The 19,664-nt window shown below is 39.4% G+C and overlaps 1 protein-coding gene across 3 annotated transcripts in view; it reads left to right on the top strand.

Annotated features, from left to right (window-relative positions):
* LOC105195043 (thyroid receptor-interacting protein 11) overlaps nt 1-19,590 on the top strand; it is a 29,132-nt gene extending 9,542 nt beyond the window's left edge. The window contains exons 1-11 of one of the 3 annotated variants that reach the window (XM_011160248.3): nt 1,564-1,833; nt 10,809-10,979; nt 11,050-11,157; nt 11,699-12,095; nt 12,618-15,332; nt 15,500-15,603; nt 15,735-15,834; nt 18,778-18,859; nt 18,926-19,109; nt 19,193-19,288; nt 19,364-19,590. In XM_011160248.3, the coding sequence (XP_011158550.2) occupies nt 11,125-11,157; nt 11,699-12,095; nt 12,618-15,332; nt 15,500-15,603; nt 15,735-15,834; nt 18,778-18,859; nt 18,926-19,109; nt 19,193-19,288; nt 19,364-19,519 (3,867 nt within the window). In that variant the 5' untranslated portion in view covers nt 1,564-1,833; nt 10,809-10,979; nt 11,050-11,124 and the 3' untranslated portion in view covers nt 19,520-19,590. Of the gene's footprint in view, nt 1-1,563; nt 1,834-8,102; nt 8,608-10,808; nt 10,980-11,049; nt 11,158-11,698; nt 12,096-12,617; nt 15,333-15,499; nt 15,604-15,734; nt 15,835-18,777; nt 18,860-18,925; nt 19,110-19,192; nt 19,289-19,363 lie in introns of those variants that run through there. The other 2 variants (XM_039452238.1, XM_011160247.3) reach the window with 2 other exon arrangements.
* The last annotated feature ends 74 nt before the right edge of the window (nt 19,591-19,664 follow it).

Genomic DNA, 19,664 nt, shown 5'->3' with positions numbered 1-19,664 from the left:
GACTTTGGTTTTTTGTCGCCTGTCCTTCGTCAAAAACAATTTTGTACAGCTCGAGAAATGAATCACCAGCAGCGACACGAAAAATAATGTGTCAAATTAGCGCAAAATATGAGTATCTAATATTTATGACTGTTTTTTTTTTGTCATTATCTCTTCATGATTCGTCGTGTCTCGTTGACAATAGGGCAGCTCTCTTACCTCCTTTCTGTTTTAAATTACATTTCTAATCGTTTTCCCTCCAAGCGTGCAGGCGGAAGAGACGAGGTCTCCGATTCCTCCTACAGCGATTACCGTGGCGCGCTTTCGTTAAAATGCTCTCCCATTTCCTTCAGCTGTGCCCGCAGCAAACGCTACCATAGGGGCCCGATAAAAAATGTCCTGTCGACGCCTGCGTTAATAGCAGCGACGCGACGCGTCGCGCGTTCGTTCGTGCACGATTGTGTTCTAATGGCATTGACAGCAGACAGTTTAGTTTCACGTTTACGCACGACTTCTAAATAATAAATTTTACGTGACTGTTACGTAACAGCAGGACTCTTCTTTGACTTTCGGAATGTTTATTACCAAAGGGGTTACTCCAAATGTCCAATAAATTGATCGTCACTTAGTCAGTCAACGAATTATCTGTTCATTATAACGTTGTATATTTTACGCGTAAACAGAAGCGCATCCGCGACTGCCCTTCGTCATTCTGTCTCTGATCGGACGCAATTCTGTTTTCTCTTTCTTCGCGGGATGGGCTCAACCGGGATTGGGAAAGAAGAGGAAAAGCAAACGTGTGTTTTTCATGTGAGAGATACGTGCGTCGCAAGTATTACCCGCGAAGGCTACCCCTCGCGGTCGCGCGAGGTGGCTTGCGGTTTATTAAATAAATTTCGCAACGCGTATGGTGTACAACGTGGACGAGAGAAATGTCGTTTTCAGGAACATTCCTGTGCCGTGACATTCTGGAGGAGAGGGAGCCTTATAAGCGCTACAATGTTATTTAATGTTAATAAAAAGTGGTTTTATGTCCCACTCCTGATAAGATTATATGAATATTATATGGGAATTAAATAATATTTACTTCAACATTTTTATCGAGAATATCTTTTAAATGTAATAATTATAAAATTTATGGATATTCTATGCATAATAATTTACATAAATTTCTGACCACAATAATATTCGTAGAATATTGAAATAATATTATATAAAAATGGAGACATGAACATTAATATAATATTCCCATAATGTTAAAATAATATTAAAAATATTGAATAATATTCTCGGAATATTATTTCAATATTATTTTAGTTTCTAACAATATTTGCATAATATTCTAGGAATATTGTAGCGCTTATAGGGAGGAGCAGATCCTGCAAGGTACTCCGGCACAAAATCGCACGTATGCACACGCTATGCACGCGCTCCTCTCGCGCGATCTTACGTGTGCATCGCCCCGCGTAACCTCCACTTAGCCCCCTCCCCTCTGTTCTCCTCCTCCTCCTCCTCCTCCTCTACCACCACCTCCTCTTCCTCCTCCTCCAGCTGTGCTAGAGTCGCCGCTGCGCTAGCTGGCGGAAGGTGGAACTCTCGAGACGTACAGTCATTCGGCGACTAGCGCGCGTCGTGCACCTCGCAGGCGAACACGCGCCAACCTGTGACGGACGACAACCAGCGGAGTCCTTTTTCCTTCAGAAAGACGGTCGACCGCGAGGGTCGCTTCTGCCGATCGCCCGTCGAACGAACTGTCGTCGTACGTCGTCATATATCGCGAGTTTTCCTGGAGAACGGAACCCGAGATCGGAGACCGGCAACAGATGACGACATCGATCTTTTAACCTTCGTAACGTAAGCCGCACACAATTTTACATTTACTTCCGCCGCGGATAATTTTCGAATGAATTTTTGTATTTGCTCGTCATTCGAAATTGCTGAAACGCGACGCAATCTACCCTAACAGCACATGATATCGAACGAATATCGTGATATCGTACAAATATACGTATCATGAGATTGTACGAATATTCGTACGATTTCTGGAATATTCGTACGATATTCTGTGCTATTGCTATTAGGACAGAGCGACGTAGCATACGTTTCATTCGAGAAATATCCTGAGGAAAATATCCTCAGAAGGACGTCCTCAGGACGTCCTCAGGAGATCTGTGCTGTACAGGAAGAAGTTACAGCGTTCTCCAGCGTCTCCACGAAGAAGGCTCGCTTGCCTTTTTCTTCTTTTTTTTTTCCTCTCTTTCGTTTACTTATAACACCTTCGTAGCCTCGGAGACTCGCGAGGAGTCGCGACATCGTTTCATACGTCTTCCACATCGCGCGCGCGAGCGACACGACGTTGAATCATAAATTTTCACGATGTCTCACGATATGTCACCAGCGCACAGCTCGCGATGAAAATTGGAGTGTCGCACGACTTTCCTATCGCGCCATTATTTCGCGCGCAAAGCGATGACCAGGCAACTTATCGCGCGCACGCGCGCACATCCACCGCGACGTCTATTTCGTAAGTTTCATCGTCGAGTTTCCGAGTAGTTTTCTTTCCCCGCGGCAGGGTTTGTAGTTAATTCATAATTCACAATTGTTTCCTCTGTCTCCCTCGCGCGCGCGCGCGCGTGTGGAAAATTAAACGCAGTCAATTTATGTCGATCATTAAAGATAACTTCATTTTGTAGCATTATGCGCGGCTCTCCCTCCTCCTCTCCCTTCCCCTCTCTCCCGCCGCGCCACCTTCTCACAATCCTAACGTTCGTCGAGTAACATTCCGAAGATTAGAAACGCTTAGCACGGCATTCTTTTCAGTATAAAAGTAATAACGTTTGCTTTGTCCCTTCCCCGTTCGCTCTGCGCCCCGCACGATAATATAATTTGCTCTACTTGCGTTACACGTTTTACAGCTGCGCGATATAGATGTGCGGTAGCGGGAGTAACAAAGTTATTGTCGCCTCTCAGATTTCCTCCTCGATTTAACGCTAATTCTAAGAATCGTTCTCAGAAACGAATAGAACCCGGATAGAATTTTTTTTATTCCAATAAATCCGATATATATATATATATACATATATATTATATATATATATATATATATATACATATATATTAAAAACAATAATTTTTTAAATAATCATACAATAGCTTTTTATTATAACAAATTGTTTCCTTTTATTGAATTGCAAACGACTCTTCAGACACAATGCGGAGAGCCATAGAAATCGGATGCATTGATATAATTTCGAGTGGGGAATATTCGAGACGGATGTTTACAGAAAATGCAGACGAGAGTCCGAGAACGTCGGCGTTAGAATCCGAAGAGCAGGAGCGGTGCCTTATTTAATTTTATTCAATGCCGCGGCATTACGTGGCCACGTTGAATTTGCGCCTTTTTCGCCGTTAAGCGCTACGGCTGGCGAGTTATCGGTAGATAATGCACGAAGGACAAGCTTACCTATGATTACTTAACCAACGCGACGCGCGCGATTACCCGTGCGCTCGTACGACGTCGGACAGTATCGTGCTAGTTGCAAAAATCAGTATATTACTTGCAAACGATAAAGGCCGCATTGGCGCGGACGTACTTATCGTACGTCAGCCGAAATGGAAAAAAAAACCGACTTACACATTGTGGAGCATATACGTGCTCCGATTCGGTGACTAGCGACTCAATTTCTCGAAATGGGAGCTACATGGAGAGGCATTGAAATATATATTTTAACACGAGAGAGACCTGTGCCAGTTAGGTTTCCTGTTCGGTGTACCACCGTTTTGAAAGGTTCTATCATACCGCATACGTTCGCGAATGATCGATATTTCCTCTGTTTAACTTGTTAAAATAGAACGAGGTGGACGTGACTCGAGATAATAATTAGGGGATTCGTTAGAGGAATTGTTAAGGATATCCTTGAATATCCTTACACGCAACGGACGTCTCTATGTACGTCTGTACGTAAGATATAAATGTTCAATTACGTATCGGACGTACTTTGAATTTTTGACGTTAGAAAATTAGGTCTATTGACATGAGTGAAGCACACACACAGGCGCGCGCGCACGCACACTCGAGCGCGTATGCAGATACGGTCGAGGGAAGGGGTTAAAGGATTCTCTGTATACGTGGTAAAAAGTATTATAGGCTATTCATTCGCCTTTGCGCACAATGGCGATGTAAGAACGCCACGTCTGTGCATTCATCGTTTCGAAAACTTTCGAGTATTGTCGTCGGCATTAATAAACATAAGCGTTAAACCGTAGGATAATCGGATGTGGATATACGTAGCCGAACGGATAGACGGATTAAACGCGTGAAGTTCGACGTTGAACATCCCGACGATATTCTTTTTTTTTCTCGGGATCTTTAAGATCTCATCATCCTTGCTAATAATAATTAATCCTAGAGCGCTACTCGTGTTTTTCTTACGTTTACCCTATTTCTTGTATTTGCTTAATGTTCTGATAATTTACCCATAAAATTAAGAATGTTTTTCTACCGTGTAGGATGTAAAAGGTGTTACAATAGCTGAACTAACACTATTTTAATGTAAATGAGGTTATTGAGTGTTATTTTAAGCTTAGAATTTTAATCACAAAAACTGCAGAGAAAAATTACCGATACCAACGTAGGTCTTTTAACTTTTCACAGATCAACCGGAGTCGTTAGAGATCTTGATAATTTTCTTACTTTGCCAATTCTGCTTCAAAAGACAGAAAAATAAAAAAAAAAAAAACGTTTTGAGTCATACAATTGTATAATCGCATTCTTAAATATTAAACGAGTATACTACAATTTTTTCAAATTTTTTAAAGTCCAAAAATACAGCTTTGAAAAATACACTCAATGACCCTGTTGGTCTGACTAAGCAGTGAAAATAGGTTGGTCTGCGGAGGGCGACACTCCCTCGTTTCTCGGAAATTAAACATTGCACTTTATCAATACTGTTAAAACACAATTTGTTTAGTTAATTAAATAAATAAAAATCCATATAATTCATAACTTTTTTCTGTATAAAATCTACTAAAAACATACTTAAAAATGAAATGTATACGATATTTTTTTTTTGCATAGTTTAAATAACAGTGATTATATTATCGATAATATTAGATTATATTAGATTATTTTACATGTTTGTAGTAGCCTAAAACTTTAATTATATTTTACTTTCTCTTATGTTTAACATAATGCAATTCTAAACATAAAATTGAAGTGGAGTATAAACTGGCACACCTGTTGATAAGACTATAAGATAGTAAAAATCATGTAGGATAGAAAGAAAGATACAGTATTAGGAGATTTATCTGTTAAGTTAATAACTTAATCTAATCGTTATATATTGTCGCGTTTACACGTTGCGTCTTGTGGGACAGCACAAGATATTTATATAAAGAAACGCTTCTAGAAATTCTCGTATTCGTTAATTTGTATTTTGTATGACTTGTATATAAAAAGAAAAGAAGAGGAAAATATAACATTATTATTTACTATGTCGGTTTTAGATCACTTTACCAAGACGGTTATTTTTCTTCATCTTACGAAAAGATTAATTATTACAAAATTCGGAGCGATACTATGAAAATTACTGTATCATCTGGTACAAGATATTTTCCAGTTTGTACTTGTGTTTCCAAAGTTTTACTTTTAATATTTGTTTTAAAAAAGTACAAACTCCAATATCAAAGTGACATGCCGGTATTGGCAACACCTTTCTGCACTAAATTTGATTCAACACTTGGATAAAAATTTATCCACGATAACATCCTCCAAGAGTAATATTGTCGAATTAATACTTTTTGTTTAAAAAGTAAAAGTACAATCCAGAACCGAAATATCGTTATTAACGACACCCTCCTCTACTAAATTTAAATTACACTGTTACAAAAATATCGACAGCAGAATTTAATGTAATGTAACGGAAGCAAATTTCAAGCAAGTGCATTAAAAACATTTAATGTACATTTAATGTAAATTTAATGTGGTTGAAAGTGCATTAAATTTCATGCACATGCTTTTCAGTTATAAATAAATTTAATGTGCAGCTTAAAAGTACGTAGAATTCCATGATATTTTTAACAGTGTAGCATTTGGGTGAAAATTTATCCGCGGCAGTCACACTCCAGGGTTCTAATATTGTCGAATTAACAAGCCGCGTTAATCGATCGCGTATGTGCGGGGTCCGGTGTTTGCAGGGAGAGAGATCTCTTTTCTCTCACATTGGCCAAAGATCAAGAACGTCTGGTGCGAGGCGTAGAGGCGAATCTTCACGCGACACGGTTACCGCCTGTTTTTTTTCTCGCCGTACTCATTGCTCCGGCTACATCGCTGACTCCCGTCGTCTCCGATGACTTCTTGCCGCAAGAAACGCGCTGAGCACTAACTTCTCAGTATCTAACACCAGAGACGGTGTGTTATTCGCTACGTTCGTTGATAATGCTCTCCTCTTCTTCGTGCGCATCTCTCGCGTCGGGCGGCGGTGTGCGTGTATTTTCATTAGCATTCATTGCGTTTTCGCTTTGCTAATTAATCGACCGCCGCATTTCGACGAGCGAAAGAGAAAGAGAAAAAGAGAGAGAGAGAGGAGGAAGCGTTTGTTCACCGCGAGGACACGGCGCGTGTCGCTCGATTTCGCCGATCTCCCATTAACGAACGGACAAATTCTATTGTCGTCGCCGGGTCATCGAGGCGTCGCGCACGAGCCGGTCGATAGAATATCCATGATCGCGACATTACTTGACACAGGATATTCGACAATGCGAGGGTCATACGAATCGAAACCGGAAATAGTAACCTGCGGTTCTCATTCGAACAAAACCGACCGCTTTCCTCGGCGCCGCGTCGGGCTGTCACGACGAATTCGTGACCCCCGATTCGATTGCTATTTTTATTTATTTTTTCTATCTAATCGAGATAATCTCTGGGAGAATGGAACATGTTATTTATCGAGCCCGCGGGGCTCGAGATCGGCTTGAAATACACACTCTTCTATCTCGTCTCCAGTGCGAGGCAAACGATGATGCAGGCACACCTGGCAATACGCGACAGTCAAGAGTTGCTGTTATTTACCAGTATTATTTGTTGAACCCTGAACCACTCGCGCTCGGTGAACATCGCGCTCGACATCGCGTGCGCCGGGCTCTCGCGGATGCGTGCGCGTGCGTGCATGTGCGTGCATGTGTGCGCGACGTCGCGTCGCCTCGCGGCCACACGGTTACGTCACTGGTATCGTGGACATTATTATGTTCCTACTGACGCAGGTACAATATGCCTGCCACGCTATTAGAGCAGGCCGCGTTAACCTGAAACCTCTCCGCGCGCGCGCAAGCGAAGTGTGTTTCATAACGTGTCGCGCGCGGAAAAGAGAGAGAAAAGGAAAGAAACGTAGAAATACCTGCCGATATGTCCCTTATTATCAGTAAGAAAAATGAAAAGTGCGCCAAGTGGCGCGAGTCGTCGGGAGATGCCTCGTGCTATAAGTCGCCGAGTGTCGCGATCTCGTGTCCTTGCTACCTCTCCGCGAAAGAAAAACGCGATTTCGAGGTAGAAAAGTATCTCATACAGCACAGTACGACAAGAAGATTGCATAATATTATTACAATGTTTCAGCAATATTACAACAATGACGAAATGTCCGCTTCGGAAATTTTGATACGTAATGTTCCAGCAATGTTCCCTATAAGCGCTACAATATTCCTAGAATATTATACGAATATTATTAAAAATTAAAATAATATTCCGAGAATGTTGTTCAATATTTTTAATATTATTTTAATATTATGGGTATATTGTATTAACATTATGTACGTCCGTTTTTGTATAATATTTGATATATTATTTCAAATGTTCGTGGAATATCATGAAAATGTTCTACGTTTATTATTGTAGTAAAAAATTGATATAAATTATGCATAAAATATTCATGAACTTCATTATTATTACATTTAAAAGTTGTAATATTCCCAATAATTTAAAATATTGCAGTAAATAATATTACTTGCTTCTCATATAATATTCATATATTACCAAGAATAGATATATATTTACCTTTTATTAATATTAAAGACTATTTCAGAAATATTATTTAGTATTAAATCATGTTATAGCGCTTGTAGGGTTGCTGCAACGTTACGTATCAATATTTCTGAAACGGACATTTTACCATTGCTGCAATGTTGCTGAAACATTGTTGAAGCAATATTTTGCAATACTGTACTACATGGAATGTCTTCGCTGGCTAGAGAAGACATATATTTTCGCGCGAACTAAGTGGCTGCCGCCCGTTAAACTCCGATTATACATACATATCTAATCCGTTTAATCGTATTAGGCGATAAGAACGAATGATACTCGCGTTCGTTCTCTCCGCCTTGGCGGCTTCTCCGCTTGAGAAGCTTGCTCGAGAGGGGCACGCACATACACATAGACGCTGTTTACCTCCTCCTCCTCCTCCTTCTCTTCTCCCGTCCAACTTGTCGCGCAAGATCTCGGAACGGACGATTCGTCGTTCGCTCGTGTCCCAGTTGGATAAAGAGCACGTGTCTCACCGCGTAATAGTGATTTCATTACCGGCCCGCATGGAGCCATGTAGAGCAACATCTGTGCGCCGAAACGCCGGCAACGCTGAAGTGAGATTCGTTCCTCCCGCGATCGACTCGTTCTACCGTTTCTCTCGTTTCCTCCGTCTCTCTCTTCTTTTTTTCTCCTCTCCTTCTTCGTACTTGCTGCAATTGAAACCGCAACACGCATGACGGCCGAATGCACGCCGGTGCACCTCGTTGGTTTTTCATTCGCGAGATTACGATAACTCGCGCGCGCGTTTACATTGCGATTGATAGTAACTTCCTTTCCCACGCTTAGTATCAGGATTGCGTTATCTGCGCGATGCGACCGCGCGCACGGAACGGCTCGTTACGACGATGTTTACCGTGTAGATATCGCGTAACGCTAAAAAGAAAAAAAGAAGAAACATTTCGAAGAAGAGGCCAGAAAAAAAATGTGTTGTTACGTACGATCGAAAAATCACTCGTAAAGTCCTCCGCGTGTTGCTTTGACCAAGTTTTTTCCCTCCCCTCCCTCTCCTCCTCCTCCTCCTCTTCCCACCGCTCCGTTACGCGATGATCGCGCTCGTCGACGTCGTCTTGAAGTAACAAATTCCATCCATTGAATTATTCAGCTTTATGGCTTTGCTTTTCATTTGCACACAAAACGTATTGGACATTTTTACGTCGCTTTCATATAATAGCGCGAGCGAGCTCAAGTCGTAATTACTTACCGGTCGTCCGGGACGGTTTTTGCGGCGCGCGCTCGTACGTCCGCGCCGATGGCGCGATGAGCCGATGAGAATAAGCCAGCGTAATTGTATTCCGCTTTTGCGATCGTGGATTTTACATAAACGTCGTCGCGAGGCGTCGCCGTCGCCGCGTCGGGCGCGACGCTAGAGACGTCCCCTCGCGTCGTCTCTTAACATACCGAAATGTGTGTAAAGCGAATAAAAAGAAAAGGCCGCTACGGAGGAAAGGTGGAGACTCTTGTCGCGAGGACTGTATGCAAGTCAAACGATGCATTATTCCTTGACCTGACCCAACGAAACCTCCTTTCATATTCATTAGGATCGTCCCACTTCGGCCCCGCCGCTTTGGACCACGAAACGCAACCGTACGTGTGTCTCCGATGCAATGCGCACGAATCGATTTGTGTGAAAGATACCCGGGGAGAAAAATAGCTCCCACATAACGGCGGAGTTAAATAGAGCGGCGTTAAATGGTAATATAATATTATCTCCGATAATTCCGAGCACTCTAACAGCACATGATGTCGAACGAATGTATGATATCATATTGTTTGAATGTTCGTACGATATCTAAAATATTCTAGAATATTTATATATCATCCAGGTAGCAAGCTGACGTTACTTGTCATTTTAACGTCAAAATGTTGCGAAGGACGTTATTTTGACGTTACAATGACGACAAGTAACGTCAGCTTGCTATCTGGGGATATCTTGTGCAGGTAGGGCAATCGGTGTACTTTCAATAACTTTTTCTCCCGAGCACGTTTATTTGTAGAAGATAGAAGAAAAAAACGGAGAAAAAACGTAGATAGATTGGAATGCCTAGACTGTAGAAGAAAAGATACAATATACATTATTGCTCGTACATGATATCGCCTAATCACGCGGTATCGAACGCGGTAATCCCGTAAAGCCGTACCTTCCGTTCTCCATCTCCGATCCGTGAATTTCTTCATCGAAGAAAACTCCGAAGATCGAGGCTTCTTTTTCCTCATTTTCTTCTCGACTCGAGTTGGACGGAGGTGTGTGCCAGATGTGATCGATATTTTATCGCGTGCACAAGATCGTCCGAGCACAATGCTATTCCCGTGTTGCAGGGTCGTATGCATAAGTGCCGCGTGTCATTAGCATTTCGACAACGTGTACCGTTCCCGAAAAGATTTCCGTATCGGTCACGCATCTGCATCGGAATGGAGGGACACGCGCTGATCCGAATGTGTTACGTTTTCAAAGAGCTGCCCATTGTAAAGACAAATGAGAAGCTTCTGCCACAGGAATCTAATTGTCCCGACTTCCTTTTATTATCGAGGTCTCGTCCCCTTCTCACCCGAAAGGGCACATCCACGTCTGACTGGATACGTAGATCCTGCTGATAGATCTACGTTCAGCTGGAATATAAATTAGGTTCAAATTGACTTTCAACATTTATTCGAATTGGAAAAAAAAAGAAAGCTCGGTTTCGACCGTTGGAATTTCAGAACATTGATCAAGACGTCTCAGCGGCCGCATCATCCGTAATCCTATCTTTTGTTGCAGAGGGACGTCGTGGGTCATGCCGATGAGACCGAGGGGATCTTCTGGGATCCGTCGTGCGTCAACAATCGCAACGCGAGGAATCAGAATCATGTACGACAACTGCAAGAAGAGTTGGCACAAGCCACCGTAAAAGTACGCGAATTAGAATGCGAGCTAAAGCACGTTCAGAAGGTAATAATTGTCAACGGCAAAGTACCTTGTAACGCGATGTTATAAGTTGGTGGAAATAATTAATACGCAGGTGAACAACACGTCCTTCAAGGATGATATATCCGACGGGCATCAGAAGGCTGAGGTCGTGCGAGCGAAGCAAGACATGCTGAACCGCATAATACAAATGGAAGAAAAGGTAAAGTGATATAAATGCCTTTTTTGACATCGTCTTTCTGTGACGATTCTAAATTTTAAATAAGGGTGAGTTTAGAGTTGCGATAAAATCGGAGAGGAGACGAATCCTTGTGTAAGAAATAGAAAGTTATAAATAAAACGTGAAGTTGCGTAATCGAAGAAAGGAAAAAAATACACTTTTTCAAGAATTAGATATTTCAGGCATGTGAGAGGGCACAGTTTAATGTTACTCTCAATCCGGTGGGAAGAATTTTTTTCTGTTTTATTAATACTTTTTACATTGCTACGAGTAAGACAATTTGTCTTTAATATTCAATCTTTTCAAAGTTTTTACTTTATTAAGTTTCAACTTTTTTTTTTCTCTATTAATGGTATTATTGATGACACAATTTTTTTTGTATCATGAATAATAAGTGATGTCTCTCTCTAATTTATGAGACGAAGAGTTAAAAAAAAAAAAAAATCCGCTTGCACAATTAAAATGTTAATAGACTGCATTGCATTTTAACGATGTTCAGTATCGACATTTTACGTTTCCTTAGACTCGAGAAGCAGAACGAAACGCTAAACATATCCAATTGGACGAAGCTAGCCTTATCAATGATTTTCGTTCAGTAATATCGAAGTTAAATTCACGCGAGAAGTTCGAGTTAATCAACGGAGCGCTGAAAGCTTTGCAAATCGAAAACGAGACTCATGAAAAAATCAAGGATCATGAAAAATCCGACGAAGAACTCGAAAAAATCAGTGGCCTCGAATACAATTGCTCGGCTGTTAAACATACAAATTCGCAACAATACAAGATGCATGATACAGTTGAAGAACTTTCGATCGATAAAGAGGAGATGTTACAGAAGAGAATAGAGGAGCTTCAAAATGAAAATAAATATCTTCTGGACTCTATGGAAAAATTGGACGAGGAACATGCGCAGTCGATTGGTAAGTAGATAGTGTAGTCTTTTCTATACACCCAGAAAAGAATTATTTAAATTAATGAAATCGTTTCTTTATCTTGGTTTTTTTTAAGTTGAAGTGGAAATATCTTTGCAGAAAATAAAAATTTATTTGATTTCAAGAAATGACGTTATTAGCCTTTTTAAAAGTAAATAAATTATTAGTTTAATTTAAACAAATAATTTTTTTAATTCAAAGAATGTATTGACAAAACTGCAAGAAATAATTTAGTTGTTCTAACTTTAAAAATATATATTTTTCATTTAAAGAAAGATTTGCTTTGCGCAACCAAGTTCTTTAATTCTAATAAAAGGGACAATAAAAAAATTTCTTTAAATCAGAGAAACTTTTCTTTAACCGTATAACAATGCACAAAATTTTTTACTGAAATAAATATATGTATATTTTTTTTCAAAGATATCTTTTTCTGAGTGTATATCGAGAGTGTTGTTGCTTAATAATTTTGCCATTGCCAAAAGCTATGCATAAATTCCGATTTTTGCGCAGAGGAACTATTGTCACTTAAAGAAGAAAGTAATAAGAATCATCGCTCTTTACAAAATGCGTACGAACAACTTACCATAGATTACAATGAGGCCCAAACAATAATAGCTCAATTGCGACACGTGTCAAACCACGATAAAAATACAAAAACTATTCATCAGTTCGTTCAAACAGATAATACAGATAAATCGGACAAATACGTTCAAATAACAGTTTCTTCGCAAGAAAATAATGTGATCTCGGAAACAAACATTCTAGACGATATTACTGAAAAAGTTAAAACGATTTTAAAGAACTCTACCATAAGTAGCATTGAACCGGGAGAATCGATATTCGAAGCTGTCGCGAAACAGTACGTCGACACTAAATGGAAGCTGGATATTTTGGAAAGAAAGGTGACGGAGGTTACTAGAGATCTGAAGGAGACCGAAGAGATGAAAGACGGCTTGCAAATGGAATGCGAAGAGCTGCAATCTCATATCGATTCGTTATTATTAGAGAAGAATATGAGAATGAAAGGGCCGTGCCAGGGCTTAGAACCAAATTTGCCATCTATTCCCGAGGCAAGCGACGAACGAGTGGCTTCTCTAGAAAATGACGTTGAATTTTTACAGGAAGAAGTGAAACGCCTGACGGCTGAGAAGAAAATGATACGAGAAACAAGTTCAGCTCCGACGCTTGCTGTACAAAGTAACGAAGTGCCTTTAATAGACAACGATGACTCACATGGAGTTATAAATCGCAAATTACATACATTTATAGAGGAAGATGAAGAGCTTCCAATAGCTTTAGAAAAGAACTCAAACGAACAAGTAACGTCGGTCGAGCAATTGAAACTCGATCATGAAAACGTGACGGAAGAACTAAAGCTGTCGGTATCGAGAACGGAACTGTTAGAAACTAATGTTGCATTTTTGCAGGACACTGTAAATAGATTGGCAGAAGAAAATAAAGATTTGTTACAGAAGAATAAGCAGTTGGATATGCGATTACACGACAAGATTCTGCAAGAAAATGACCTACAAGAAGAGAGTGATAATCTGCTGGAAAATTTTCGGGCACACCTCGATATGGCCAATTGCGAAAAATTAGAATTGGAAAGTGACATTTTAAGTAAAGTAGAAGAATTGGACGCGATGCAGAATGAAGTTGAAACGAGACAATCTGAAATAGCAAAATTGAGTCAGGATAATGATAGGTTAATTAAAAAAAATGCATCTCTGTCAGAGCAGTTAAGCGCTATGCACGATGAATCCTTGGATAAGATAGAGCTGTTGAACACAGAAATGTCGTTGCTTCAGCAAGAGCATGAAGATTTGAAACAGGAGGTGTTGATTTATAAAGAAGAGTTGCCCGTACTGAAGGAAAAGTTATACAAGTCGCAGCAGCGTTACACAGAATTGGAAAACGAATATTATGTGTTAAAGATGCAAAACGAGCAAATTGAATCATATAAGAAAGATGTTCAAAATCAAACGACAGAAGGACTCGGGAATGAATCGAGTCTTAAAGAGCCGTTGATCAAAGAATTGGACTTGTTACGAAACAGATGTCATCTGTTAGAACAAGAAATAGAAATGCTTCGTGCTAAAGGAACACAGGAGTATCAAAAAAATGCCGCGGAGATATCTTCGGTAAACAGAGACAGAACTAATACAGCGGGAGAGCTTTCAGCTGCTGAAGATAACTTAATCGGAATGGAAAACACAATTACGAACGTGAAAGTAGAAGAGCACGATCTAATGGCGAGAGATACGAATGTAACATCGAGCGAACGACAAATGTTTAGATCAATTGTCGATGGAGAGAGGCGAGAAAAAGATATCGTAAAGGCGCACAACAAAAATTTAATGGATGAAATTGACGAATTGCGAAACAAGTTGCAAATCTCTTTAGAGAATAACAAAGAATCAGCTGAGATGGCTAAACAAACTATTGAAGATCTCTCTCACATCATTCGAGAAAAAGACCAGGAGATAAACGTTTTACAAGCTGAGATAACTCAGGCGAAGAACATTATCGCGCAATCTTCGAGTGACCTTGCCGCGATCCAAAATCAGAAGAGTGAAGTCGAACAATTTGTTTCCATTAAACATAACGAAAGTTTACAATATCAAAACGAGATTCAAAAATTGATACAACGCGTGAATGAACAAGCGGCTCACATCCAGCAATTAATTTCCGAACAAACGGCAAACGAGATGTGCAATAAGGTGAACGTAGAAAATCAGCAAGGAGGCCACGACGGGATCGAATATTCCAGACGGAATACCGAAATAGTGGCTTTAAATAAAAAATGCGACGCTTTAGAAGCTGCTCTGATGCAAGAACAGACCAACACTAAAATCTTGCAGAACCAGCTTACCGAGATTCAAAACAAGGAGGCTAACTCCGCTAAAGAATTGGAAAGACTGAGAACGCACTTGGTCGAAATGGAAGCGAGTTATACGGAGGAGGCCCTAATCGCTGAGAATAATCGTCAGGAATTGGAAGCGAGACTATTGCAGGCTGAAGAAAAAGTAAAAAGCAGCTCAACTGCCTTCACATCGGCGAACATCAGGGCTAATCAACAGGTGGAGACGTTGCAGCAACAAATAGCTTTGATTACTCAACAGAGAGATCAGATACAGGCGAAATTATCCGCTGCCGAGGACAACATTCAGCTGCAATCTGCTTCTTTGACCAACTTGCAAATAGTTTTGGAACAATTTCAACAAGGTGATTAATGTTGCTTTACACAATATCATTGTTACAATCTATCACACCAGCAATGCTTTCATGTATTCCTTTCATATTACAAATATTATAGTAATCGTATATATCTATAGCATAGTCCTCTAGATTAAAAACTAGATTGATATGTTGATGGCATACCATACTTACAGATAAAGAACGCGACATCATGGCGGCTACAGAAAGACTTCGATCCCGACTCACTGAGTCATACGAGAAACAAGATAAATTATCAGATGACATTTCGAATCTTCAGGTTTGCCTTTACTACATTTTTCCCGTCTATTCGTGTAGCAGTTGAATTGAATTTATTCTGTTACAAAATATATTTATTTCTTACATTTCTATCGAAAAAAATATATATATCGCGCGTATGTGTGCTTGCAGCAACAGTTACGTGAAGCTAGAGAATGCTTGAAAGCTGCCTCTAGATTAAGCGAGCAACTCGAAAGAAAGGACGAACAAATCGAGCGAGCCAATGAGGAAGGTAACTATTACCTTTATATAATAAGACTACATATTTCTGGCGTTGTCTGCATCTTGGTTCTTGTTTATGGCATGATTAATGTTTTTCGATTCAATTGTTTTTTTTTTTGCATCATGAGAAACAAGTGGAGCATTCTCCAATGAGTTTTCCTCTCATCGCGATACAGAAGGCTGATCACGGTTTTTTCTTACACATGTTTCCGCTTTTATTTTAACCCATTGCGATTGGACTGGCAAAGGTCGAGTTGCACGCTACGGCACAAATTTAATAATGCGTCAAATAAAAATTCCATGTTATATAATATAATAATTCTACATTATATATAATGTAGTAATATATACTACGGGAAAGAGTAAGCACGAGAGTAAAATCATAGAATAATTCGATGGCATCATCAATAATCCTGCTGCATCACAACAGTTTTGTGCTGTCAGCGGAGAGTGCAACATCCTTGACAACAATAAAAAATTAACTATACAAATATAAAAAGCACGGTTGTTTCGTGACTACAAATTAAATTTCATTGCCGAAAATAGTGCTACGAACGCTATAAATCACTATCATATTTAATAAATACATATATATCAAGATAAATCAATATGAAATTTATGTGTAAAAAAAAATATACTCTTCCCCTCTCCAACGATAGCGACGCTGAAGTTTCTTCGCAGCTGCTGCGATGATAAATCGGCAAAATATTCGGACACGCGCACTATCAAAGGCATTACTAAATTTTCGCTCTGCAGATCTCTGAACGGAACACGTCAATTTTATACATGGCTTCTTTGTAAATAACATAAAGCACACACCGCATACCAGGACGTTTGGAAATGATTTAGGTAGCACCGGAAGGGACGTAGTTCGTATATTACTATGTAACACACATGATCGTGGAGAGAATACGATAAAGCGTGCATTGTTGAGAACACAAACGAACTACAGTATAGAATTATCAGTGTATTCGCGTTCTGTGACTAATCTGCGAAAGCAAACACGTACACAATCTGGTGATGTAGTCAAATATCAGCTGGTAATTCTGGGATTTGTGACAGTAGCCCAGGATTCTTGCTGGTATCTGGCTACGAACTGGATCATCGCCTTTGCATACTCACAAATCACCTTGGTTGGTTCATGCAATTGCCGCTGGTGCTGGTACTACGTTTTTCTGCACTTTATCACATGCGAGTTCTTGTTTTTTTCTCCTTATTGGTGATTTTAACGTTAAAAGGTATTTTACCGAACAACGTTCAGAAATTTAAAAAAAAAAAGGAACAGAACAGGCATTAATGTTGCACTTTCTTCTGTACACGATAAGCTCTGCATCCTCATTGCCTGTTTCTCGTTCGATTGAGTCATTATTTCGTTGTTATTTCATAACTAATGACGAATGCGATGACTAATTAACACTACGATTGAATGGCTGTATACCGTAGCGATTCCCCAGTAGCAATCTGTTTCTGTGTATTAGAAGAAATTTTTATCTTGTTATTACCTTGCACATGTAGTAGGTATTGTCTTGTTTCCATTTTACATTGTATTAAATAAAGCCATGCATTTATTCTACGTAATAATGTAATTTGATATATCGATACGCATGCAAAATCGCAATATACAAGAGATAAGCACGAAATAAACATATTTTATAATTTTTCAAACGTACTCTTTACATAAGTGTAAGCTGACTGTATTAACGATACATGTTTAATTATTGAATCGAAACGACAGATTGCGTGAATAATTATATACTAATTATAACGATAAGTAGGATTATCCCAAAATAATTGCCACTGATTTGGTCTACAAATCCCTTGATCAGTATTATATTTTCTCTAAATAAAACACGAATATTTATTAATTTCTATATAATTTCTATATCGGTTGTAAAAATAGAAAAACTCAGGCGATTCAAAGTATAATTGAATAATAAAATCTAACATTTTGTTTGCAAGATTACATTACGATAACAAATAAAATGAAGTGATTTTATATGCTGTAATGTGTATGAATATTAGATATAAAATATAGATTATTAAATATAGAAGTGCAAATGTTAACATGTTGAATGTAATTGAATACGAAATATAAAACGTAGTTATGATTTGGTAGCGATGGCAGTGGGTAATCTCATGCGGTAACTGTGAGCGTGTAAATACAAAAAGCTCATATTACCTCGTGGGGTTTCCCACCCGTTACCAAGATTCGTCAAAATTATGAATTTAGATCGGTCAAAGATTTAACAGTTAGAAGAATCGATTATTTTCCTTTGGGTTTTAGTAAAAAAAAAAAATTCATGGCATGTCGTAATTCTATTTTTTCCTTTAACTTAATTCACATAAATTTTGAGAAGTGGCAAAAGATAAAGCGTTACTTATATAAGTTGCTCTCTTTTTCCCCTCTTTCTTTTTCTCTCTCTTTCTCTCGGAAATTCCGTTTGAACGTGCTCTGGTACGTGACTCCGGAGTACGGATCGTTTTACTAAAACGCTTCTTTAATTCTAGTGGCATGCGTGCAACCTTAGTTTCGTAGAACGGCATGATAAAACGAAGAATGCAGCATGAGCAACTTAAGGCGCAGGCGAGAGTATTGCATCAGGTACTGGTGTGATATCGAGGCAACCAGTACTTGTGTTATACTTACGCTCGTGTCTTTCCGAGCTACCAATTCGAGACAACTTTACAACGATGGATACCGCGCATGGTGTACATACAAAAAAAAAAAAAAATCAGTAACATTCCGCAATCGATTCCTCACATGAGTATCAACTACGCTCCACAAAGATTCGATAGTGTTTGCGGATGCATTTACTAAATCTTCTTAATCTCTCTTACTTTTCCCTCTCGAATAGAAATTTACAGTTCTTTCAAAAAGCGTTTAATTATTTCTTTTTTTTTTTTATTAATCGTTTTAACAATGACAGATAATATATGTAATATTCGTTTCTAGTGATACAATTGACAGCGGCCTTGAATTCCGCTGACCAAAAGATGAAAGAGGCAACGAAACATGATGAGGGAAAAGTCGACAAGTGAGTAAATACATGCCGTCTTTCACGAAACGAACGGAAGTAATCTCCTGGATAATTCTCTTGTAGAGATCTCATCAAAAATCTTCTTTTGGGTTACTTGTCCTCGACCACGTCGGACAAGTCTTCGATCCTCAGAGTCTTCGCCAACGTCTTGGACTTTACCGAGTCGGAGAAAGATAAGACCGGTTTGAACAGCGTGACGGCGCACGGCAGTCGTCAAGCCAACAAAAACAGCAGCGCCTCTTCAAAAGTATACTTATTTATCACTTTTATTATAACCGATCAGTATCAACCAACTGTAGTCACAGATACTTAATGTTTCTTACCTTGCAGGATCAGGAAGCATCTTTGTCAATGGCCTTTGTGAGATTTCTAGAAAGCGAATCCAAGCCGAAGCCTCAGTTACCGGCTTTGCCGATCGTGGATTCAGTAAGTAACAGTGATAGTTCGGCGTCATGATCTCCAATTAAAAAGCATTACTCTCATTATGTGTTATAATCGTAGCCTTCAACGCGACCAGGATATAATAAACAACAGTCATCATCGTCATCGGCGCAATCTACATTACTGTTGTCCAACATTGCTCTTCCAACATTCCCAGACTTTATTCCAGCCAGAAATACGGGATCTATTTTGAAGGAGGTGCTAAAGGACAGTTGATATTAAGGACAGTGAATTAAACACATTGTACAAATAACATTAGAAACTATAATACATTCGATTGCATTTTATATTAATCTGAAATAGTTATTTCTATGACCGGACTCTCAATTCCACTTCAATGCAAACCATCTTGATATATTTT

The sequence above is a fragment of the Solenopsis invicta genome, chromosome 7 (genome assembly GCF_016802725.1).
Source record: "Solenopsis invicta isolate M01_SB chromosome 7, UNIL_Sinv_3.0, whole genome shotgun sequence".
Lineage (NCBI taxonomy): Eukaryota > Metazoa > Arthropoda > Insecta > Hymenoptera > Formicidae > Solenopsis > Solenopsis invicta.
The sequence above is the reverse complement of the archived record's forward strand: the minus strand, read 5'-3'. Positions and strand labels throughout refer to the sequence as shown.